The sequence below is a fragment of the Ailuropoda melanoleuca genome, chromosome 7 (assembly GCF_002007445.2).
Source record: "Ailuropoda melanoleuca isolate Jingjing chromosome 7, ASM200744v2, whole genome shotgun sequence".
NCBI classification, from domain to species: domain Eukaryota; kingdom Metazoa; phylum Chordata; class Mammalia; order Carnivora; family Ursidae; genus Ailuropoda; species Ailuropoda melanoleuca.
In genome coordinates this window covers 26,541,772-26,568,738 of record NC_048224.1, presented here as the reverse complement: position 1 = coordinate 26,568,738, position 26,967 = coordinate 26,541,772, and the positions used below count along the sequence as shown (strand labels likewise).

The 26,967-nt window shown below is 38.9% G+C and overlaps 1 protein-coding gene and 1 pseudogene across 3 annotated transcripts in view; one reads left to right on the top strand and one right to left on the bottom strand.

Moving 5' to 3' along the window:
• Positions 1 to 16,323, bottom strand: part of ZCCHC7 (zinc finger CCHC-type containing 7) — a 246,688-nt gene extending 230,365 nt beyond the window's left edge. Inside the window, exons 1-2 of one of the 3 annotated variants that reach the window (XM_034664129.1) lie at positions 16,149 to 16,323; positions 10,780 to 11,410 (exon numbers count right to left, since the gene is read on the bottom strand). In XM_034664129.1, the coding sequence (XP_034520020.1) occupies positions 10,780 to 11,389 (610 nt within the window). In that variant the 5' untranslated portion in view covers positions 11,390 to 11,410; positions 16,149 to 16,323. Of the gene's footprint in view, positions 1 to 10,779; positions 11,411 to 16,144 lie in introns of all 3 variants that reach the window. The other 2 variants (XM_011224568.3, XM_002918891.4) reach the window with 2 other exon arrangements.
• A 4,315-nt stretch (positions 16,324 to 20,638) lies between these two features.
• Positions 20,639 to 21,147, top strand: LOC100474634 (annotated as a pseudogene).
• The last annotated feature ends 5,820 nt before the right edge of the window (positions 21,148 to 26,967 follow it).

Genomic DNA, 26,967 nt, shown 5'->3' with positions numbered 1-26,967 from the left:
TAGATAAGAATGAAAATGTTGCCTGCCCATCTAATTTTATGCTTCTCCATCCCCCCCAAAAATGTAAAACTGTAGCTGATAAATAATATTTGAATGGCAACTAAACTAGGTTGTTAGTTCAATAAATACATGTCATTTTCATATTAAGCAGTTTCCAATAAATTTAATATATCTTATAAAAAATCGAATCGGTTTCTAAAAGAAATGTCAAAAAAAAGGGTAAAATTTAATTCTCTTCCTAAGCACCTATCACTGTTGAAAAGAAAAGCTGCTGTAAATGATTTCAGACTAAGTGTCATAAACTGACTTTGGAAGAATGGAAGCCTAAACTGCTGATCAAAAGCGAAATCACAGAAATTAGCAACATACAATATCAACATTCCAAAATGTTATTAAAATCCAACCCAAAGCTGCCTTAGCATTTCTGGAATTTCTAATGAGATTTTCAGTCTGCTGAACAATGGCCATAAAAGGCTTTCAAACTTCACTCCATTCACAAGTAAAGTTGAAATTGAACATTTTTATTTCTTCTCTCCCTATGACAACTTCACCACGGAACAGTGAATAACACAGCTCAAGTCATTATGCTAATTAGAAATTAAATAAAAAGATGCCCTTACAATAGTTAAGTGTAAGGTGACATGCTACAACTAGAGACACAGTTCAAAAGCAGCTTTACGAATTGTGTAGTACAGGCTTACAAAAGCTGAAAACATCAGGGAGGGAGCTCCTTGACGCTCTCGGTCACTGGAACTCTAGCATGTGGCCATTTTTCAATTACGAGGCAGAAATTAAACTATAGATCAATGAGAAATATGTCAAATGGCAACCCACCCTTATGACCTAAAAGGCCATAAGATCTTCAAGAAACTGGATTTATTGAAATTAAGCTGACTTGTTATCTGATGAATGCAGAAAGAGGGGGGAAATACCACCTTAAAGATCTGAAGAGTACTGAAAGCAAAGTTTAATTTATAAATGTTCCCAAACTAACAGAATGTGTTCCTTCTCTATATTAAAAGATGGTAAAGAACACAAGATATGAGGAGCCAAAGTTTTATTTTGAGGCATGCTCTACTTTGAACAGTCCCGTGTAAAATATATACTTTACATAGCTGGTCATAGTCCATTGACTAACTTTATTAACACCTGGCCCATTTGAGAGAATTTTTCTACCTGCCATAAAATTGTATAAAATATCCAATTATTTTTAAAGGACAAGGAAGGAGATATACAAGCAAGAAACGGGTGGAAAACACCGGAAGAAAATAATGACCAAAAAAATCTTCTAACAGCATTCTGAACACATACAAAAAACATACATTAAACATAAATACCCTCTCTCATTTAGGCTGAGGCAGTTTCTAAAAAGACATGCTATTAAACTATTTAATCATACCCAGACATATATTAAACCATTAATTTAGCATTAGTGGTACCATACAGTCTTAAATTTCTTTTAGGGTTTTCAGCTTCTATTCTTCCTCCTCGCACTTACCCTGAACTGAAAATTCTATGCATTCTTCAAGACCCAGCTCAAAAGGCTACTTTACAATTCAGTCTTGTACTTTGCCTATACATGTAATTTTTTTTAAGTCTATTACATTCATCTGGAAATGATTTTGTAATGTGCTGGAGCATCTCTTATATTTGTAGAAATGTATTTAACTTTGGTGTTACAGTGAACTTTCCATATTGTCAGGGCTTTTACAGCTTCTAAAGGCAGGGACTAAATAGCAATTCTTGAATCCCAACACCTGAATGGTACAGTAACTTGTACATTACATGTATCCAGTAAGTAACTATTGGACAGATTTTAAGACTTTAGATTTAGTTTGGCTAAAATGTCACCAAACCAAATAAAATTTATATAAGGAAAGTGCTATTCTAGTGACATGTTCTAAAGCAACCTGGGTTCACAAAAAGCCGAGAACGTTCAATTCAAAATACCAAGTGGAAACTATATGCCCATGCTTGCCACAGTTGTCTTGTAGTTAGAAGAATTTAGTCAAACATTTTTCTATTACGTTAATTCAGTCTATCCATTTTCTCACTTTATCTTTATTACTTTAATAAAAATTATTATTTTACCAATAATGAGATTAAGTTATCCAAAGTCACAGCTAGTCAGCTGAGGAGCTATAACAGACATAATAACTACCACTAATTAAGAGCCTGTAGGTTACCTCATTCAGAATTAAACTTTAAACTGAGACCCAAGGGATGTGTAGGTATCAGTCAGGCAAGGTAGGAAGTGATCCAGGTAGAAAAAGCAGCATTTGTAAAGACCCAGATCAAATAAAATATGACTGATTTGAGAAACTGAAATTCATACAGGTAACTCACTCTACTCAAATTTTGGTTGGTTATCAAGTCTTGGCTGAGTGCTTAATAAATCCCAAGGATTCAGCAATTACCTCTAGATGAGTTCTTCATCCTGTGAAATTGTATCCAAAACTTTTATGTGCATATTTTGGAGGAGGAGAGGGACTTGACACAAAGACAACTACAATATTGGGATGCCTGCCTGGCTCAGTTGGTAGAGCATCCAACTCTTGACCTCGGGGTCATGAATGCAAACCCCACATTGGGGGTACAGTTTACTTAGAATATATATATGTATATAAAAGACTTAATGCACTAAGTCACTGAAAGCCATTATTTTAACTTCAATTTCAAAAGCAATAATTTTACTTTAATCAAGCCATAATTTCACTTCAACTTCTTGTAGTAGTACTATGTAAAGAGCACTACTCTATATGCAAAGGCAGAACTTCAATTAAATTCACCTAAGAGTTACTAGATTATCCACTATTTGTCAATGCTGATAAACTAAAGAAGCAATGTGTCAAATTGTACATACCGAACGAGCTCTACGTTAATGTACAATTCTATACCATAACAGTTACGTACTAGGAACTAATACAGCTTCTTCAACATGCTATCTTCTTCGTTCTTCAAGTTATTTCTTTTTAAAATCTGAATCTAATTTTTTGCTAAGTTTGAATCTTTCAAAATTACTAAATGAGAAACAAACATTAAGACCAGGAAAAAGTATAAAAGCATGCTTGTGAAAGTACAATTAGACGATTACATGCGTTTGAAATACATTTTAAGACTGTAAAAGTATTTTATTCATCAAATATTTCAAATTACTATTCATTCACCTCTAAAACATATTTGTTACATGCCTAACATATCCAGCTTAGAGTAGCGCAGACAACCCAAAAATAGTCCACATTACTAAAAATGAGAACTATCTTCACATACTACTATGGATTGATATCCAGGCTATACTGTTACAGGAAAAAAAAAAGGTAGAGCTAAGTGTGGTTAGTATACCTCTGTTTCAGAAAGGGGAGAAAGAATACAAAGATATATACATATTTGCTTATATGTTTTTAGTATTAAGAACAAACCAACAATTTTCTCTGAACAGTTATCCATAAGGGGAATGGCAAAAATAGGATGAAGACTGGACAAAAGGTAGACTTTTCTGAATATATTTTACCTTGCCTTGTTGACTTAAATTTGGAATCTTATAAACATTTTACATAATTATAAAACAAATTTAATTTTTAAAGGGCAATATTGAAAAATAAACATATCCAGAGCAAAATGAAACAAATGAACCTATCCATGGATCTAGTTTATAGCACAATCACAGGGAAAGAAACCTGAATTTAATCAAGCTTCCAGATCTAACTACCAAGTCACATGAAACACAGGGGGCATGTTACAATACCACAAAACTCAGACTACAGAAAATTCTGGAGGACAACCAATCCACTTAATACAACACATAAATTACAAGGAAGAAAAAAAGAGAATTAAAAAATAAAGATGGAATCCATACATTAAAGGACTTAAAGGATAATTTAAGTTATCAATCAATTACAATAAATGGATCTGATTCAAATAAACTGTAAGAAAAAAAATTAAGAGCCAGGATGGGAAATCTGAATGCTGACCGGGTTTTTGTTTTTTCTTTTTGGGTTCTTTTGCGTGTGTGTGTGTGTGTGTGTGTGTGTGTGTGTGTGGGCTCCACGCCCAGCATGGAGCCCAATGAGGATGTTGAACTCACAACCCTGAGCTCAGATCAAGAATCAGACACTTAACTGGCCAACCAGGCACCCCTGACTGGGTATTATTTAATAATAAAACAAATACTGATAATTTATTTACGATTATGTTTCTTAAGAACTTTTACCTTTCAGAAATACACACTGAAATATTATATATGAATGAAATGATGGGTGTGATGTGCTTCAAAATAATACAGGGGCATGCAGTTATAATTGAGAAAAGACTAGTCATAAGTTGGTTGATGGGACACTGAGTCCAATATAACATTCTATTTTTATATACTTTAAATTTTCCATAATAAAAAGTTAATAATTACTCCTAGAGCTATTAATATCCCTTCCCTATGCAGGAAAAAGGAAAATAAGTAGCTGATTATTCCTCTGTAATTCTTAAATCACTTCTTGTCTCTCCCCATTACCTGGCAAGTTTATATAATAATCCTCCCCAAACTTGAGATCCTCCTCACAAATCAAGAAACATGCTGATTTCCTTTGGTGTATCTTTTTCTTCAACCAGGAGATCTACCTTTCTAATACATGAGAATTACAAGTCAGTTGTACTGGAGATAATAAAAGAAAGTTAAGAGTGAGAATTTCAAAAAGGAAAACGAATGACAGTGCAGCAGTATTATATAAAGAAGCCTTAGGAAAGAGTAAAGAAAGTGAAGGAAAGGAAGCCTAAAACTTAGAAATAAATTCCTACATCCCTCAGCAGAGAAAGCTGAAAGCCAGATAAAACAGGGACTGAGGGCCTGTTTTGGCATGAATTTATTATAAGCAAAGTCCTCATCATAACACTGCATGTACGGAGGAAGGCTAGGCTGAGCAAGTTATGAAACTGTTACATTCGCAAGTCCTCAATGGAACCTCAGGAAGCTAATCAAGAACTTCAAATCAGGGGCACCTGGGTGGCTCAGTCAGTTAAGCGTCTGCCTTCGGTTCAGGTCATGATCCCAGGTCCTGGGATCGAGCCCCACGTCAGGCTCCCTGCTCATCGGGGAGCTTGTGTCTCTCTCTCCCTCTGCCTGCTGCTCCCCCGCTTATATTCTCTTTCTCTTGCTCTCTCTGTCGAATAAATAAAATCTTAAAAAAAAACAAACAAAAAACTTCAAATCGGGGCGCCTGGCTGATGCAGTCAATAAAGAATATGACTCTTGATCTTGGAGTTGGGAGTTTGAGCCCCATGCTGGGTGTAGAAATTACTTAAAAAATAAAATCGTAAAAAAAAATAAAAAGTATGTCAAATCATATAAGCAGAAAAGTATCAAATATTCAGACAAAGAACAGTAAGGAAAAAAACGTCTCCAGGTAAAGTATTATCCGCCTGATTTTGTATTAAAGGAAAATAAATGTGTAAGCATCTCACTGAAACTGAAGTAATGGGGGATGGTCTGAAGTTTCCACAGAGCAAGAATGATGCTACATTCATTACTACAAATTTAACAATAGTAAATGGGAAATATGTATGTACTAACATAGTCCTTCATTTGTTCATTACTATCTCAAATTCACTAATCCTGTTTTTTATGAAGTGTTTTCAACTACATCTATCATCAGGATTTTAAGACACTTTAACTCACATGGTGAAGGAGAGACTTCCATAAATTACTTATAGCTTCTTAGTTTCGGCTTTTTAAAATATATATGCATATATATATATGTGTGTGTGTGTATATATGCATATATATGTATATGTGTGTGTGTATATATATGTGTGTGTATATGTATGTGTGTGTGTGTGTGTGTATATATATATGTATATGTATATAGTACAGGAGCACCTGGGTGCTCAGTGGGTTAAGCATCAGACTCCTGGTTTCTGCTCAGGTCATGATCTCTTTGGTCTTGGGATCAAGCCCTGCATAGTGGCAGGCTGCCCAATCAGTGGGGAGTCTTCTTGAAAGATTCTCTCCGTCTGCCCCATCCCCCGAACACTCAAGTGCTCTCTCTAAAGTAAATAAATAAATCTTTAAATAATAATATAAATATTACATAAATTTTGTCTCTTCAATGAAACACAAAGCCACTTAAGGCTAACACTATGTCTTTTATCATTTTAAATCTCCTCTATGTATTCTACAGAGTAGATGCTCAATATTTGATCATTTAGCAATTAATACAGAATAATACATGTCAAATAAGTATCACAGGGAGACTCTGAGTATGGAAAAGACCTCCCCTCAAGGAGTCTGTAATCTCTTTTATCATACTGATAATTTAAATATGCCATAGTTTGGGAGTTTGGGGAGGAGGAAGAGCAGTATACCAAACAGCTACTGCTATGGTTTAACAATCATCATTTCAAAAGTATGTCAGAATTTCTACAAATTTCCATCAACATGAAAAAATCTTCTCTCTAAAGACTATTACATAAACTGAACTCAGATCTATTTATGAACAGGATAATAACAGAGAGTAACAGCACATCAGATAAACATCAGCACAGAATATATTGCTTATTAACTGAAAAGAAATAGGACTATGGCATTAGCAGATCAAGGAAATAAAACAGGAGATATATATTTGAATATTTGTCAGAGTTTATAAGAGTCAAGCAAGTTAATCTGCAAAATTGCACAATTTGTTTAAATTTAGCTGGAACAAAAAAAACAAATCCTAGGAGCAAGGGATAAATTTCAATATGGTAAGAGGAATATACACTGAATGTAGGGAATCAAAAATTACCCAGAATTACTTAGGTCTTGCATCTAATTACTAATGTTACTTATTAATAACGTTACTAATGTTGCAGAAAAGGTGTGATAAATTTATACACATATACCCACTAAACTTTAAGAGAATACCTACCTATAAGAATCAGTTTCTTTACAAACTCTTAAGTGGATGAAAAGATACAAGGAAAATTTGATGCAAAAAAAACCATATTAGAGGGGCACCTGGGTAGCTCAGTCAGTTGAGCGTCCGACTCTTGATTTCAGCTCTGGTCGTGATCTCAGGGTCATGGGGTCAAGCCCCCCATCTGGCTCTGCACTGGGCATGGAGCCTGCTTGGGATTCTCTCTCCCCCTCTCCCTCTGCTCCTCCCTACCTGCTCTCTCTCTAAAATCAACTCAACTCAACTCAAATCAAATCAAATAAAAGCCATACTAGAAAAACATAAGCCAACATAAGCAACAAGTATAAAAAACAAAATACTAAGAGAAAAAACTGTAAGAAATAACGAACAGTATACCAGCACGTCAAAATAGAATATGAAACATCATAAGTCAGTGTTAAAAACAATACAGTTAAGTGGAACCCTCATAAATTACTGGTGGGAATGTATAATGATCCAGCCACTGTGGAAAACAGTTTGGTGGTTCCTCAGAAAGTGAAACATAGAAATCCCAGCTATACTAGGGGCACCTGGGTGGTCAGCTGAGTGATCAACTCTTGGCTTCAGCTCAGGTCATGATCTCGGGATTGTGGGATCGAGCCCCAGGTCAGGCTCCAAGCTCAGGAGGAATCTGCCTCTCTCTCTCTCTCTCCCCCTGCACATGTTCTCTCTAAAATAAATAAGTATATCTGAATGAATGAATGAATGAATGAATGAATGAATGAATGAAAGAAAGAAAGAAAGAAAGAAAGAAAAGAAAGAAAAGAAAGAAAGAAAGGGAGGGAGGGAGGGAGAGAAAGAGAAGGGGAAGGAAAGAAGAGAAATCCCGGCTATTCTATTTTTAGGTATATACCCAAAATAGTACCCAAAATAGGTATTCAAATAATACCTATACATAAATGTTCAAGGTAGCACTATTCATAATAGCCAAAGGTGGAAACAACCCAAATGTCCATCTACAGATAGACAAATAAACAAAATGTGGTTAAACAATACAATGGAATATTACTCAGCCTTGAAAAGGAATGAAGTACTGACACATGCTACAATATTTATAAACCTCCAAAACATTATCCTAAGTGAAAGAAGTCAGACACAAAGGTCATGTATTATATGATTCTATTTACATGAAATATCCAGAATAGGTAAATCCATAGAGACAGAAAGTGGTTGCCAGGGTCTGGGAGAAGAAGGAATAAAGAGTTCCACAGGTGCAGGGTTTCCTTTGGATGTGGTAAAAAGGTTTTAGAACCAGATAGATGTGATGGTTCCATAACACTGTAAATGTACTAAACGTCACTAAGTTAAACACTTTAAAATGGTTAATTTTGTGTTATGCTAATTTCACCTCAATTAAAAATAGACAAATATCCCCTCCTCCAAAAATGCAGTTCAAGAACAATCATGCTTCTTATTGTCTACTTATAACATGAAACACTAAAATTGGTTGCCAGAGATTTCTTTATATACCTAATTACCAACCTTCTTTTCCTCACTCCTATAGGGTATATTTATATCTACCATTCCCTTTCCTCTAGAATCCTCATTTCCACATGGGTCAGCTACCTTTAACCCCATTCTCACTACCCCTCATCAATCTCTTTCATTTTGCCCTGAGAAATCCTAGTTCTACTGTTAATCACTTCTCCGTTAAACTGCTCCTTTTTCTGTGGAAAAACCACCTTTCATTTCAATTCATCAAACCTTTCAGTATGTTAAATCTGAAATGACAATAAGATATCCAAATGGAAAAATCAGTAAGGTGGACATCGGAAACTTGAGTTTAAGAAAAGTGGCTCATCACCATGAACACATTAGTGTTTGATGAAACCAGGTGTGATGTCAGGAGAAGGCAATTTAGAGAAAGACTGGGGTAAATGCTTTTGACCTTCTGGACCTTCTGTAATGGTATGCCAAACCCTGGATCATTTGGTTTCCATAATCTTGCTCTAGACTGCCCAGTATTACTAGAAAAAGTTACGAAATCCTTCAAAGTGAGTTCATTACAAGCTCATATTGTTTCAATTTTGACTGAATACTACTTTTAAGTAATCCTTTTATTCCATTATTGATTTGTTGGCACAAAGATTTCCCAACCACGAGCTTCAGACTCCTGGGAAGCTGCATGATTAGTGACCACAATGGGTGCCCAGAGGTATGCATATATAAAGACATATACATATATATGTATTAATATTTCTCAAATGTACAGACGTTGTGGTTAATAAAACACCATCATGTAAGAGAATACTAAAATAGTAGCTAATACGCATTTTCTCAATTAACAAATACTAGAAATGTAACTACAGTCATGTGGGGGCCCACAAACTGTTGTGAAGTTAAAAAGGTCGCCATCTCCAAAATACTGGGAACCACTGTCTAAAAAGTATTCCCCATAGCACTTAAACAAGCTTTCCACACACTAACCTTCTAAGAAACCGCTGCCTACTTCCACTCCCAATTCTGTCTTCATTTTCCCAAAAAATTCAAACATATCCTCATATATTCCTTCATCTGCAACCCATCTGAATTTATTCTTTCTTCTCTACCTCTATAAATATCTGATAATTTAGAAGCTAACAGTGTGTCTCTTCCCTTTTAAGACTAATTCAGACATACACACCTGTCCCATCTCTTAATTGGCCCTCACTATCCCAATCCATCAGATTTAAACTCTCCTTCAAAAGTCTTTTTCCCCATCTACCTAAAAACATTATCAGATCTACCATATTCTGATAAAACTTCACTTGATTCCATTCTGTGTTCTAGCTACTACTCTTATTTCTTTTCTTCCTTTTGCTGTCAACTTCTCAGGGTTGGCCTACGACAGACTGAGCCAGCCACCTGTTTTTGTAAGTAAGATTTTGTTGGAATAGTTAGCCCATTTCTTTAGGTATTGTGGCTGCTTTCCCACAAGGGCAAAGTTAAGTAGTCAGGAAATCCTATGGCCTGAAAACCTAAAGTTTGTATCCTTAAAAAAAAGTCTCTCAATCACTGGGGCTCCAAAGCATGACCCACATTCAATATCATCATTTCCTCTGAGAACAAGTAGGTACTATTAAAGGTTTTGGAGCACAGTAAGGTACCATGAGTAAAAGGGCATTTCAAGACTACTAGTTTAACAATAGTGCGCAGGGAGGATGTAAAAAGATCATTTAGGACTACCGCAAGAGACCAGGCATTAGGCATACAGGGAGAAAAACTAAAGGAAGTTTTTAAAGGAATAAGCATCAAGACTATGTGACAGAGAAGACAAAGCTCACAACAAAATCTCAGTCCTTGAATGATGTGGTTCTAAGAACTTGCATTTCCTCCTGTAGTTTACTGTAGACTTACAGTAACTCTTCAGAGCCTCCTATCTTAGTGACTGTGGAGTTCCTAAAATCTCAATACTAACTTCATATCCTCAGTATATCAGGCATTTCCCATGCTTGCTACCTGGCTAACTCCTGGCTAAGCAAGTCACTTGGGAAGAGGCAGTCCCAACAGAGTTGGCCAAATGAGAGCACAGGACCAATATCAGAGGTGGATGGAGTACTCACCTGTGATACCAAGCAGAGAGAGAGGGGACTAAGATTTCAGGTCCAGAACTGGCTCTAGCCAAACAGGAAGAAGCAGCTATGAATTTGCTTACAGTAGAAGCAGAGTGTCTTTGATATTCTGACATACTCTTTCTGATGTTCAGACAGACCACCATTAGAGTAGCCACTGGTAAGAGTCTCATGAGAAACAAGCCAAAAAACAAGACCAAAAGATGAGGAATTAAATGAAGCAGACCCTATTGGTCTTTTGTCTAGGAAAAGCAGTCTTCCTTATTAAAGATGGTACTACTTTTCAAAATGGTCAATGTGATACTAACCTTCATTTACAGAGTTTTCACATCCTACAAGATTGAGAAGGATATCATCATCTTTATCATCAACTTCACATCCCAGCAGCATCCAGTTTTCCAGGTTATCACTTTCTGAAATGGTGCTCTCTTCCTCTTCACTTGAACTGACCTCTATAATCATGACCTCTCGGATTGTACCCGGGATCTCTTCAGGTTTAGGCGCCTCAATATTCCTCTTGCATTTCTTATCAGTCAATTTATTAGAATGAAGAGATGCAGGAGGACCTCGAGTCTTTTCTTTTGCTTGGGCTCTAAAATTCTTTCTTTTGCATCTGTAAATACTATCTTCATCAGATAAAGTGATGACCTCTGACCCATCTGACAGCTGGATGACCTCACTATCTGAAAGGACAATTAAGTTCTTCTGATTTGGTTTACTACTGGATGATTCAGAATTCCCAGAGTTCTTCTCTTCATGTTCTTCCTCTCTAATGATATTATCAAGATCTTGGGCATAATGAACTTGGCTGTAGAGCTGAAATTCCACCTCACTATCAACACTCAGTTCACTAGATGACTCTTCACGATAAAGGTCATCTTCATATGCTTCTATGGTCTCATAACCACCAAACATCATGGAAAGTCAGCAACCTTGACGCTATAAAAGAGAAAAACATACAAAGAATATATTTTAAAAACTCAGATAATGCCTGTTAAGTGCATAACAGTATCACCTTAGAGCTAACTTCTGTGAAAGCCATCACTGTTCTCAATGACATATTAAAATACCTTTTTCTCTTAAGAATACCTTTTTCTAAAGGACTTCTAAATCCTGTTAAGACCTGCTCTAATAATGCCCGCCCCTCCCAAATGAAAATTACTACAAACAAATTGAGTTATAGTTATTAATGGAAATACCGTATTTTGCAGGTATGCTAGAAAGGAAAGACAGGTTGATCCACTGCTTCAGACACCAATTTTTTTCTCTAAAATGTTAAAAATCACAAGAATAGTTTAAGTCATTCTCATTATTCCATCCATTCTTCATCTCTTCCCCTGGTTCTGGTTTTGCATCTCATCTTTTCAGTTATGCATTCTCACATACGAATATTACTTCAACTTTGACTAAAATCCACTACAGGAAACAACAATCATATAACTGTTTAAATGCAGATTTTTATTCTCAATTAAAAAATTAATCTCATGGCCTTTTTATTCTTGACTAAAAGAATACATAAAAATATCTGATAAACCTTGGTTTACTTTTGTACTAGCTATAAAGATGTGTATGAAAAACATACTAAGGACCTAAAACTGAGGCAAAACTTCTAGCTGTAGAAGCACTTTACTTTCCTACTGTGGGCATATTAAATCTTGCTCATCGTTCAACTCAGCTTAAACATCCCTTTTTCTGAGAAGCTCTCCTTGACCCACCAGACTAAAAATAAGTGTGCCCCTTTTATAGGCTTTTATAGTACTTTACATTTCAAAACACTACAGTTCTAATTACTAATTCAATGTAAATGTCTCACAAAAACAGATCACAAATCCCAGGAGAACAGAAACTATATGCACTTTGTTAAACAATAGATTCCCAAAGCCAAGCACAGTAACTGGTATTTAGCAGGACTTCCATTAATGTCTGTTGAATTAATGAAAAAATAAATAAACAAACAATATCAACTGACATTTGCTCTTCAGCCCTAATAAATCTAGTATGTGCCTAAAATATGGAAATTATGGTGGGATGAATTTCACAGTTGTCTCCAATTATTCCAACTATTGTCATATCATCAACCAAAAATCTACACAGAAGATGTTTCAATTAGCTTCTGATATAATATTGATCAAAATGAGAGCTCTGGAAAAATAACTCATGTTTGTTCAAAAATCAAGGGACAGCTTAAAGAATAACAATGACAATTTACTCTTTCCACTTCCTTTTTAGCTATACAAATATAATTTAGAAAAACTTAGTTTACCAATTTACTGTCCAAAATGTCAGGGTGTTCTGATGGTAGTTTTGGTAATATGTATTTGGTTATACACCAGAGCCAAAAATGCACTACCATTATGCTGGAGTTTTTTGTTGTTGTTTACAGAAATAAAGAAACCAACTTTTGTCATACACCTTAAATTTACACAGTGCTCTATGTCAATTATGCCTCAATAGCTGGGAGTAAAAATGATAATTACGTTCTGAGTTAACAATATTGTATACTTCAAATCTGCTAAGACAGTAGGTCTTAAAATGTTCTCACCGGAAAAAAAAGGAAGAGGAGGAAGAAAATATGTGAGGTGATGGATGTGTTAACTAATCCAAATGTGGTAGTCATTTTGTGTATCAAATCATGATGTTGTATACCTTAAACTTACACAATGGTATTTGTCAATTATAACTCAATAAAGGTGGGGAGAAAAGAAACCAACTTTTAATGCCTTTTTCTTCTAAAAGCTACAATACACCTGTTCCATTCTTACACTGTCCTTCAGGTTGCTATGCTGTTGTTGTCACACAACTTAAATGTGGCTGTCTGAATAATAATGCTCATAGCATTTATCAGTTTATATTGAAATGTTAGCCTCAGAGGAATTCAAATAAAAGATGAATTCTTTCCTTTTTATTTAATAGGTAAATTAATTCTAAAAGAAGTCAAAGGAATTATGCTTCCTTCAAAATCCGCACTGGATCCATACTGATAAAACATAAATAACATAATTCCAGTGCTGCACAGAAAAAATTAAAAGAGCTAAATTACAGTGTTACAAATTTGTACTACTCTTGGAGCCATCCCAAAGGAAAGGGATTAAGAAAAGAGCCATGGGCACACCTGTGAATGTATGTCAAAAATAAACTACAGAAATATAATAAAAACTGACTTCCTTGGGTCTAGAGGTTTATCTCTTTCCTTGAAATGTAGAAAAATGAATTTAACAATTTAGCCCCTATGGCCTTTAAGAGGATTTTGTACCTTCTGTACTTGAAAATTGTGCTCAGCATAACTTGCTCTTCTCTTTATGTAGCTTATGCATGCCAGGGTTAAGATCTGCCTGAGGCTATTTTGGTTTATGTTTATGTTACTACTTTAATTACATTCAAATGGATTTAATTTTTTTAAGTGTATACTTGCAGGACAAATATAAAATAAATATATATGTCTTGAACCAGAAGACTTCCTCAGCTTTTTAATCATTATACACGATTCTCAAGCATACTTATCTGGATAACATGAGGTCCCTATGAGAGCCACGAAATTTTAAGTCTCAAAGAGACCTTTCTGATTATCTCACACTACCTCCTCAGTTTTCACATAAGGAAACTAAGGTCCAAAGAGATAAGGAAGCCTAACCAAGGTTATGCAGCTGATTAAGAACATAGGTTAGGACAGATTCAGATTCACATATCCCTGGCTCTTAGTCAAGTGTTCACTAAGATTTTTTTTTTTTTCAGTTTTTCAGAATATTTTCAAATAAAGATTAAAGAAAAAAAACTTTCTTCAAAGTTATGTCTGCGTTGGCTCTAACACCTAAATTTATCTCAAAAATATCCATTTCACTTCCCAGTGGCGTATAAAAACTACGAAAAAGGCATAATTTGTCAGTTTCTTATCCAAGAAGCTTTCAAGTTGGTACTCAGAGTATAGCAATCCCATGACCAAAAAAGATGGTTCTTATAGAACCACCTACAATACCAGCTTGCGAATGAAATTTATCTATAACATTAAAGTGGCTTAGCAAATATAAAACAACTATAGAGAATAACTGCAAAGGCTTTCACCATTGAAAAGTGGGAGGGTTTTTTTTTTTCATTCATTAATAGTTTTTAAACTATACAACTTAAGGCTTATTTAAGCTTTCAGATTTTACTACACTATTTTTAAAGCCAATACGTGTCCTCTAACAGTCTACCAACTGGTCATTCAGGACCTTTTGCTCTTACTTCCCTTCGAAGAACTTTTAGCCTAAATGTTTCTTCTTGATGATACAGGTATCCATCTCAAGATTTAAATCAAATTTACAGCTTGATTTTAAGTCCAATGGTCACTGGAAACTGATTAATAGACAGTTAATTTTCAACTTAAAATTTCTGACATCTCTTAGTGAGCTATCCTGACAGTGACAGATTTGGAACACTACTAAGTCTAGTATTAAAATTTCTGTCCATTCTTCAAATATGATTTTCACTTTGAAGCAAATCTGGCTGTGGTAGGGAATCCAAATGTGTGAAACAACGCTCATCAAAAAAAAAAAAAAAAAAAGGAAGACAGAATACAAGATACTGGTGGGAGAAAATTATGCTAAATTTATTCAGAGAAGTCCAGCTGTTCTTCGTATAGTCTTTTTATGATAACAAATCCTATCTCAAAACATTTCCTTCACCTTTCTCAGCCCCTTCTTCCTTTAACTACACAGTGCCTCAGCCTTCTGGCTATTTCTGAATCCTCATTTCACGTCTTCCTCAGTTCATTCCCTAGGCTCAGACTCTGGAAAACAGCAATACTGAACTGTCTCCAAAGCCTAATGCTGTCTGAAATATATACACAGCCCACTTCAAAGTCTTTGGATGTGACAAAGTATTCAAAACACAAAGTCAAGAGTTTTGGAAGGGACCTGAAAGAGTCACTAAATTGCACTCTCTCCTAGAGAAACGGGCTCTGAGAAACTTATTTATTCACTGAGCCTAAAGATCTCCTGTGATCTGAAACAGGTGAATTCAGCCTCAACACGAGATTCCTAGAGTCACTAGCGAGTCAGAGGTGGAGCCGCGACTAGAGCCGAGGCCTGCTGATTCCCAGCCAGTTTTCCCACAGCACCTGCAGCTCTTAAGTTGGAAGTTAACTGCGAGCTCACAGGATGTGAAGGATAAAGCAGATCTTAGTGAACACAGTCCAAGTCTCCCTGTTTTACCTGGGGGAAGGGGCACAACTCCCTAAATTTTTCTGGTCCCACAGCTGTAGCTGCTGCTTCTGACAGCAGAGGCTGGAGTTGGGACTGTCCGGTCCTCACAGGCCGGGCTCCCTCAGGGCGGCAGGACCTAAGCGTCTAACGGGCTGACCGGCTTCCCAAAAAAAATCAGGGGAATTGGGGGAGGGGAGAAAGTATAACAGGCAGAAACGCCACCCCCACCGAGGCCATGGGCGCTCAGAGCTTTTTGAATCACTACTTCGCCCTTGGCCGGGTAAGAAGTGAACACCCCAGCCGGACACCTGAGCCGCGTGAGGCAGAACACGACTGAGGGGCCACGAGCTGCACCCTGCCCTGAGCAGGGGCAAGACGAGGGACACGAGGCCGGAGAGGGGACACGCGCTAGTTCCACAGCCCAGCGGGAGAGACGGAGGGCGGGCAGGGGTCCCCCGGCCTCGGGCGGCTGGGGGGTCCGTCACACACATACTCACTGCCGCGGCTGCGACCAGGAAGCACCAACCAGGAACCAAAACGCGTAGAGGGACGGGGAGGGGCGACGACAAATGAGGTAAGGAAACCGCGTCCGCGCGGACCCGGGAGGAGGGAAGGCGCTTCCGGGGAAAACACAGCTCCCGGGAGTCGTCTTCCGTCCCCGCCCACCCTGAGGGCCTTCAGTGCGCGTGCGTAGTAACTGTTAACCCTTTCTCTTCCCCGCTGACAATCTTTTGGTTTGCGTTCTTTGCTTTGCCCCTTCGCCTTCGTGGCTTCTTTCAAAGATACCTAGGCTGCATCTATAATGGGGAACACTTGGTTTGAATGACTTGCACGCAGGAGATGCTACTCAGTAAGCAGAACCAGGGGAGAGCGCGCATCCTTTCTGTGCCCAAGAGGAAAACTACATTTCCCATGATGCCCGTGAGGGGTTCCGGATGGGCTCTGCGTCCTCCTCGCTTGACCTCTGGGGAACCTTCTTTGTGCCACGTGGCGTGGAAGGCGAACTGAGACCAAAGTAGGTTAAGAGTGCAGGGTCTGGAGGCCCCTTGCGCAGCCCACAGGGGCACCTCAACCAATGAGAAACCTCTTTGACAAGAGTCTGGCATCTAGCGCTAGGTGACCTTAGGCAGGTCCCTTTCACCTCTAGTTTGAAGTTGAATTTAATTTGCACTGGGACGATAATGGCTTTTTCCTAGAATTTGAAGCAATAGATTTAACTCTTTGTGAACCTTGAAGAGCTGCACCTTTTTTTTTTTTTTTTAAGTAAGCTCTAGTCTCAACCTGGGTCTTGAGCTCACAGGGAGATGAGGCACTGGCTCTACCGACTGAGCCAGCTAGGCACCCTTGAAGAGCTGCACTGTTGCTAAAGACTGAAGTTAATACTTGTCCTTTGGAAGCCTCCAGAGGCCACGAGATTGTGTTGCAAGCCTCTGGCTTCTGTTCCTCTTCTCACACCTTATTTCAATACTTAGTAATAATAAAGCCATCTGTACAACTTTACATAATGACAAAGCACTTTATCAGTTCATTGATCCTTAGCAACAGTCCCGAAAGATAAGCTTGACATTGGTTCTTCTTGCCAACATTTTTTGAGCGTCTGTTAAGAGGCAGTCAGTTTTAGCAACTGCAGATACAGTGGTAAATTTTTTAGTCTCTGGTCTCCTAGACTTGAGTCTAGCTGTAAAAACAAAATACAATTTGGATATAGCCTAAAAGTATGGCCAGGAAAATAATTAGAAATTTTAATCAACACTATGGTAAGTGTTACAATATTACAGTTTACAACGAAAAGGAAAATTTGGAGGAACCATTTTGCAGAAGAGGAAGCAGGCTTAGAAATGGGTCACAGAGGAGCACCTGCGTGGCACAGTTGGTTGAGCTTCTGACTCTTGGTTTTGGGTCAGGTCGTGATCTCAGGGTCCCTGATGTTGAGCTCCATGCGGGGCTGGGAGCTCAGCAGGATTCTGCTTGACATTCTCCCTCTGCTGCTCCCCCCACCCCTGCCTGTGCACACACACTCTCAAATAAATAAATAAAATCTTAAGAAAGAAATGGGTCACAGAGATTACTACATTGTTCAGGTAATGTGTATGGTGTAGAACAAAAGTTATCTCAAAAAATAATGTGTTAAGCTTTTATCAAGTGCCACTCTTACTCAATAAATGCATTATATATAAACCTTTTAAATTTTAAGATTTTGAGGTTGATTTTTATTTTTCTTTGTTTACTTCTTTACCAGTAATCTGTACACCGAACATGGGGCTCAAACTCACAACCCCAACCCCGAGCTCAAGAGTCACACACTCTATCTACTGAGCCAGCCAGGTGATCCTTGAGGCTGATTTCAAATTCCCATTTCAGAAAAAAGGAAACAGATTCGGAGGTTAAGTACCTTGCCCCAGGCCACAAGGTTAGGAAAAGCTCCTAATTACTATACCAGCCATCCTACTGTTACTCGTGCATTCAACAAAGATCTACTACTTTACCATGCTCAAAATGCTTTAGTTACCCCCTTTAGGTTATGTCAAAAAACCTGTAGTCCTTTTGATGGCACTTCATGAGCTGATTTCTGCCTCCCTGTTCACCACCATGCTGAATTCTGGGCAGGTGCCAGAAGATACTACGCTCTCCCACATCTGTGCCTTTGAAGGCATTCCCACTGCCTCCCACTTCCCTTCTGTCTTTCTAATATGCCCTAACTTACCCTACTATGTCAAGCCTTTCCTAAGGTCAGGAAGACCTTCCAAGTCAGCCAGACTGAACAGGCATTCCTTGCCCTGGGCTATCCTACACTTGGGACAAATCTCTGTCAAGGCAATTGTATTGTGTCTGCTTTACAGTTGTCTCCCAGCTGGATTGTGGACTCCCTGAAGGCAGAAGCCTTGACATTTTCATCTCTTTATCATTACCAGTTTACACAGTACTTCGGCAGACAGCAAGCACTCACTAAAGGTGTTAAAGAAATGAAGGCAAACTAACTCCCCATAGGCTCTAAGAACCAAGAACTAGGTGTGGATCCACCAACTGTCAGATCAGTGGGGAAACCATGTCATGACCCCAGATAAGTGGAATGCAGTGTTGTGCTCCACGACATTAAGACAGGTATAGGGGTGCCTAGATAGCTCAGTCTGTTAAGGGTCTGCCTTTGGCTCAGATCATAATTTCAGGGTCCTGGGATGGAGCCAGGCATCGAGATGGAGATCGCTGCTCAGCAGGGCGTCTGCTTCTCCTTCTCCCTCTGTGCCTTCCCCCCCAACACACACACACACAGCTCATGCACTTGCACTCTCTCTCAAATAAATAAATAAATAAATTTTTAAGATTGTATTTATTTATTTGTCAGAAAGAGAGACAGCACAAGCAGGGGGAGGGGCAGAGGCAGAGGGAGAAAGAGTCTCCCCACTGAGCAGGTAGCCTGATGCAGGGCTTGATCCCAGTACCCTGGAATCATGACCTGAGTCGAAGGCAGATGCTTAACTGACTGAGCCACCGAGGCGTCACTAAATAAATAAAATCTTCAAAAAAAAAAAAAAAAAAGATAGGTACAGAGATTTGTGACTAAGGAGAGTAGTGTATATACACACACCTTTTGACCTTACATGGTGAGTTCTCATTTAGATGGTTTTTAGAAATCATGAGATCCAGTCTCCTATTGCAGTAATGGGGAAACTGAAGCCAAGAAAGGAAGAGACATGCCAAGAGTCACCTAGCAGAGGCAGAGCTGTGTCTATAGTCCTGGTCTCTGAGTCCCTTCCTAAGCCACACACACATAGTGTTCTGTTTCCACCTCCAGCAGTCTCTAGTCCACACTTCTTAAGATCATGGGTAGCAGTATGCAAAGCACCCTGAAGCCTCTCTTACAGAGAATGTTCTAAAGAGCCCATTTATTTGAGGAAGGAAGCACCTGTTTTCCCCCAAGACGGTGGCAGTACTGCATCAACAGTGAGCAGCTGAATTGGGGTGAGGGTCCAGGACAAAACGGAAATCTGCCGCAGAGGGCAGACAAGATAGGGGATACACTGCAGCAGGGCCTGGGGGAGTGTCACATATCACTCGTCTTTACCCTGCCGTTGAAGAGGGAGGAGCTACCTCCTTTCTTTTATTCCAGTCATAGGTAATACCTAGTACCTCTGAGAACTAACTAATCATTTTGACCTCTTAGCAGTTGCCTTTAAATGATTTTCCATTCATTGAGAGCCTACTGTGTAAGAGGCCCTTGCTTGCCACTTCAGATACACTGTCGTCTCTCCCATCCTCACTCTGCAAGGGAGGTGTTAACACATTTCACTTCTATGGAAATGGCGACATTGGTAAGTTCATGTGACTTGCTCTAAATCACACAGCTGGGATTCAAACCCAAGTCTTGTCTGAATCCTAAACCCATGCTCTTTTCTATGCCCAAAGCTGCCTTTCAAAACTAAACTCTTTGAGGGTAGAGACTCGATGACCTACTGCTATCTCTACACCCAGGGCCTGGCCTAAGGCCGAGCACACAGTAGGCTCACAAAGAGCCCTTGTGGAATGAGTGGATTTGTATGGAATGTCTGCTAAATGAAGGCCGGGGTGCAGTATGAGCAATGCTGTGGGACAACAGTGGAGGGAGCTGCTGGATGCTTAGAATAAGTGGTCACTAAAAAACCAGCAATCCAGCATTCTAACAGCAAAGAACACTAACAGGCAATTCACGAAAGAAATCGGAATGGCCATGATAAGAGGTGTTCAACATCACTAATAATCAGAAAAATGCAAACAATCTCATACACAGTAGATGGGAGTACAAACTGGAAAAACCTTTGAGGGGAGCTATTTGAAGTATCAAAATTATGAGTTAGCTATTTCTTCAAATGTATGTACAAAGATTGTGATAGAAAAAAATGGAAACAACATAAATATTCATCAGTAGGGAATAAAATACTTTTTGGCTTCTGCTCAGAGGAGGCAAAGGTGCAAATGTCTTCAGTCTTCCCAAATTCGGATTCATCCAACACCAGTCACCTCCACCATGCCACCTAAGTTAAACCCCAAAGGGATCGAAGTAAATACCTGAGGTACACCGGTGGGGAAGTTAGCGTCATATATGCCCTGGCTCTGAAGATCGCCCCAGGGCTGTCTCCAAAAAAGTTGGGTGATGACATCATCAAGGCAGCTAGTGATGGGAAGGGCCTGAGGATTCCAGTGAAACTGACCATTCAGAACAGACAGGCCCAGACTGAAGTGGCACCTTCTGCCTCTGCCCTGATTATCAGAGCCCTCAAGGAACCACCAGGAGACAGGAAGAAGCAGAAAAACATTAGGCACAGTGGAAATATCACTGTCGATGAGATTGTCAACATTACCCGACAGATGCAGCACTGATCTTTAGCCAGAGAACTCTCTGGAACCATTAAAGAGATCCTGGGGACTGCCCCATCTGTGGGCTGCAATGTTGGTGGCCACCACCCTCATGACATCATAGATGACATCAACAGTGGTACAGTGGAATGCCCAGCTAGTTAAAGACTACAAAGGAAAATATTTCAATAAAGGATCATTTGACAACCCCCCCCAAAAAAGGGAATAAAGTAAACAAGAATAGATCTATACTATTTTTTTAAAAAGCTATGCTGCTTTTGGGGGCACCTGGGTGACTTAGTTAATTAAGCATCTGCCTTCAGCTCAGATCCCAGAGTCCTAGGATCAAGCCCCAAGCCAGGCTTTCTGCTCAGAGGGGAGTCTGCTTCTCCCTCTCACTCTACCCCTCTCCCACTGCCCTGTGGTGCTCTCTCTCTCTCTCTCTTCTCTCACTCCCTCTCTCAAATAAATAAATATCTTTTTAAAAAAATACTTTCTCTCTCCCTCTGCCCCTCCCCCCTCTAAAAAAGGGTATATCATGTCTGAAACTCATTCTCAAGGAGCTGGGGAAGGGAGAGGCAGAGAGGAAGAGGAGAATGATCACACAAATGTGGTAAAAAGTTAGCATTTTGAGAATCTAGGAAAAGGTATATGAGAATTCTTTGTACTAACTTGGCAATTTTTCTCTAAGTCTGAAATTATGTCAAAATATAAAATTAAAAGAAAGAATAAAAAGAATGAGTCAGAATTTGACAGTTGGAGAGCGCAGAGGAATCTTCTGGCAAAGGAACCAGATAAGCAGAGGAAACTGACAAATGTGAGTCTCCTGCACTGAGAAACCACTAGTGGCTCTGAGTGTCCAGGACAGAGCGTGGCGTGGGGAGAGAGGGAGACAGAGGACAGTAGGTTGGTGAGCAGCTGGGCCCACAAACGGACACATTTCGCTGCTACCTAATATTGGAAATGAAGATCTTAAGCCTTCTTTATACCCAGCCTCCAGCCGGGGAAAAATAACTTGAGTTCTATGGCTGCTCAGTCATTTCATTGGTAATTTCTCTTCATACCCTAAGAGAAAACCCTAGAATAATGACTGAAGGGAACATCTAGTACAATGCCCTCGTTTTGCAGAAAGGAAAATTAAGGCCCCAAATGAGAAGAAACTTGCAAGTTCCCAGCAAAAGTTAGTGTTAACCCTGGCTTCCAGTTCGCAATCCGTCATTCCTTCTGTTGCCCTCTGTGGAGGCAGAAATAGAGTCTGTTGAGTGGCATGAGTGAATGTTGCCCTTGAAAGTTTGGGTGTTTTTCATTTGCTACAAATACAGACTTAATGGCTGTACAATTTTAAAATGTAATTATAGAAACTGTTGTCACTTAAAGCCCATGCGTTGCAACTGGTAAGTGATATTCAATTCAGGCTCCTAGTCTGAAGCAGCAATCAAGGTGATTCTCAGGAATTCTCAATGACATTGGTACCCATCTGGAGTTGTTGGAAAGTTTAACATCCTTTTTTATTATTCATGATTTTGCAGTTCTTCAAATTGCAAGGTGATGGAGAGAGCACGCAATTTTCATCCAGGCTATGAAATCATTCTTGAAAATTTGGACATTCATATAGATGGCTTTTAATTTTTCTTAGAGACTGCTTTTCCTTATAAAATCACAAAATTTAAATATATATATACTATAAATTAAACTATATAAATGATAATAGTCACATTACAATAAAATCCTGGGATACGGAGCTAGTATTTCAAGAACTCTATTCTCATTTGTTATTATTCCTAGTTGGAATTGTATTCCTCAAGGCTTAGATCTAAGTGAGTATATAAGGACCATTGACTAGCAAAACCATTGAGATTCTAATTTATTTAAGAATCATTAGATTCCATACAAGAAATCTCAAAGCATGTCATTAGTAATGCGTTGAGAAGCTTCACACTCCTAAAGACACGCCTTTATTTTAAATGTCCATGAGCCCTGAACCTACAGATTCTAATGTATGAAGGGACACACTTACTCAGGGGGACAGACCTTACTTAGGTGTCATTCTAGAAGGAATCAGCTTTCTTCACCTGCCTGCCCCAGACTCCAGAATCATGCCTGCAATTTTCAGTCCAGACATGTCTTTGTAATGACATTAGCATGAATTATTTTATCAGGACTTCAGATTGACAACAGAAAAAAATAGAGAATAATCAAGATCACCCTATCGAATGAGTTATTTACGGTTGACAACAGTCAACTTAAGCACAATTATATAAAATACGTTAGAGAGCTTATGCTTTGTGTCTCAACTATTAGTATCCATTGTTTCTTACTAAATTGGTGAAACCATTCACAAAGTGGAGCTTGAAAGGACTGTCACTATTCTGATAGAGTCCATATCTTCTTTTACCTTCGTTCTGGATCTGATATGTTTCTTTCTTTCTTTTTTTTTTTAAAGATCGTATTTATTTATTTGACAGAGAGAGATAGCCAGCAAGAGAGGGAACACAGCAGAGGGAGTGGGAGAGGAAGAAGCAGGCTCCAGTGGAGAAGCCTGATGTGGGACTCGATCCCAGAACGCCGGGATCACGCCCTGGGCCAAAGGCAGACGCTTAACGACTGCGCCACCGAGGCGCCCCTGGATCTGATATGTTTCTAAGACTGATTCTAGTGTGCACTTGTGCTGTTATTTTCTTGTACCAGACCTGAGAATCACAGAAGAGACTGTCTCCCAATCTGCAATACCTCAAACTTCACACTTTCTGTACATTCCGCAACAACTGGGTTTGCCAGGCCCTAGCAATCCCTGTTCTTGTTTTGCTACTAGCAAATCTAGCATGATCCTGAACCACTGCACGTTTTCATCAGAATGTTCAGTCTCTCTCCCTCTCTCTCTCTCTCTCTCTCTCTCTCTCTCTCTCTCAAATGGCTTCTTTCCCCCACTGTGCCATTGCTCTGGGAACTTACTCTCTAACCTTCTCTCTTCTTTGTCTGTGCTCAGCTGACGGGGAGACAGGGAGAGCTTTTTTGTTTGCCTCAGTTTCTCGGCACAGAGAGGAGTCTATCTACCTGACCAAACATTACCCCAAAAAAGCCACAGGCTGCTTAGTAGACACAAACTCTGATTCTGCTCAGGTAGTGTTATCAAAGGCTCTAGTGTCCTGTCTTCAAAGACCACCTGGGCAAACCTTGACCAGATTAGACCAGCATAGAACTGTGTGAAATGGGAGCAGGAAAGCAGTGAACAGAGATTACTAGGAGCTATACTAGGCAGCAGAGGGTAGAAGGTACATCTCTCTAAAAAAAAAAAAAAATAGATGTAGGCTGCAAGGAGTCCTGCCATCAGGTGAGGACCAACGGGTAAACACAGACTCTCAGGACTAAAATGGATCTCATGTGGTACAGGAGCAGGAATAAGCATCAAAAGTCAGTGTGTATTTTGGTGTGCGATAAAGATAGCACTTCAAATCAGTGGTGAACATATGGAATATTTGATAAATGGTGCTGAAAAATCTGCAAACATGAAGTTAGAGCCTACCTCAACCCATTCAAAAAATATATTACTGACAAATTACATATGAATTAGAAAAAAATATTTTAAGTGTAGTACTTTAAGGAGAAAGAAAATGTTAAAAAATTTTTTTTGAAGATTTTATTTATTTATTTGATAGAGCACAAGCAGGGGTAGTGGCAAGCAGAGGGAGAAGCAAGCTTTCTGTGGATACGGGAGCCTGATGCAGGACTCAATCCCAGGACCCTGGGATCATGACCTGAGCCAAAGGCAGACACCTAACTGACTGAGCCACCCAGGAGCCCTGAAAACATTTAAAAATTAAATGACAAACCACAGAGTGGGAGAAAAGATTTCTCTCACATACACTAAACAATATTATCCATAACATATGAAGAATTCTCACAAATCAATTAGGAAACTAAATGCCCTCATAGGAAAAGAGCCAAGGATTTGAACAGGTAGTTGTAGACAGAGAACTAAAACAGCTGATTAACATGAGATGATTGATTTTCCTAATAATCAGACAAATGGAAACTGAAATGGAATACAATTTTTATAAATCAGATTGACAAATTTTTAAAAATTGATAATAACTTTCATTGTTTCATTCATTCAAATAAATATTTATTGAGTATCTACTATGTGTTATGCATGGAAAAATGATAAGAAAAAGAGACCCAATCCTTGCTTTATGCCTTGGGGTCAAAACTGAATCTATACTACTCTTATAAATAGTATATAGTTGGATCATATTTTTTTATCCATTCTGACAATCTCTATCTTTTAATTGGCACGTTTAATCCATTTACATTTAAAGTGATTATTGACAATGCTGGTCTTCCTTTTGTCATTTTGCTCTTTGTTTTCCATATGTCTGATATCTTTTTTGTTCCTGAATTCCTCCAACACTGCCTTCTTTTGTTTTTCATTTAATCTAGTGTACCATTTTGATTCCCTGCTCATTTTCTTTTCTGTAAATTTTTAAGTTATTTTCTCAGTGATTACCATGAGGTTTAAAGATAACACCTAAATTTATACCAATCTAATTTCAGTTGATACCACCTTAGCTTCAATAGCATACCTACTCTTGCTCCTATCCAGTTCTCTCTGACAGCTCTAGGAGAGTATCCTTTCTTGCCTCTTCCTAGCTTCTGAGGTTCTCAGTAATGCTTGGCATTCCATGACCTGTAGATACATCACTTCAACCTTAGCCTCTGTCATCACATGGCCATGTTCTCCCTCTGTGTCTCTCTCATCCTCTTATAAGGCCACCAGTCATATTAGATTGAAATAGGGGTCCTCCCTACTCCATCCACCATGACCATATCTATACAACTAATTATACCGCAATAACTTTATTTCCAAATAAGGCCACATTCTGAGATATCGGGGGTTAGGACTTCAACATATCTTTTTGGAAGACACAATTCAACTGATAACAACATGTCATCATCATTTTGAAAAATCATTTACCTCACTGATTCATTGCAGTCCTAGTAGATAGATAGATACACACACACACATCAGAACATTTTGTTGAAAGAAAGCAAAAAGCAATAAGTGAGCATAAAATAAAGAATCCTGAACTGAAACTAAAAAACAGGGGTGTGGTCCCAGGTGTGACATGGTTTTACTGTGTGAACTTTATCTCTATGTACTTTAATTTTCTCACCTATAAAATGAGACTTAATGATTGCAAATGTAGGTCCCTTTGAGTTCCCAGATTCTAAGATCTTCAGCATATGCGTTCAGTGCTAATAGATTGTTCACAAGTGATAGTATGGGCTTTAAATTGTTTTAACTGATTCCTCAGACTGCTTATACTCAAGGTCTCTCTGGGCTCATTTCCAATTACTTTCCCATTGTCCATGAGATAGTTGAGTTTATTTTGAAAACACCTGGAGGATTCTCTAGCCTTAATTCCAAGTGTCACATATGAAGACTCCATTTAAAGATCCATAATTAGAGCCAGATGTTTCTTCTAATGCAATTAAATGCTCTCATCTAATCTTGGTGCCAGGAATGGTGTGGGGTTTCCTCTCAGAGAGATGCAGATTGAATCATGTCATAGGGGTCACGGGGGAAGGAACGGAGTGGGAAGATTGAGGGTGGTGCTGTGTGATCTCCCACATCATCCCACCCATGAACTTCCATACATCCCTGCCCCACTTATCTGCAGCAAGTACTCCTCCAGGGCAGGCACTCTGTCTTACTCATCTCTGAGTCCCCACACACAGGTATTAGCCCCCAAACCAGGACCTGGCCCAGAAACGGTGTTGGAGGGAAGAAGGGAAGGAAGGAAATCAGTTACAAGACAAGTTTCATCACCGCTCTCTCCCCATCCCACTCCCTCCTCTGACCCCCTAAACGCAGATCTAGGAACTCTCTTTTTTTTTTAATTTATTTTTTAGAGATCTGATTTATTTATTTGAGAGAGAGAGAGAGACAAGGAGAGCACAACCGGGGGGGGGGGGGGGGGGGGGGGG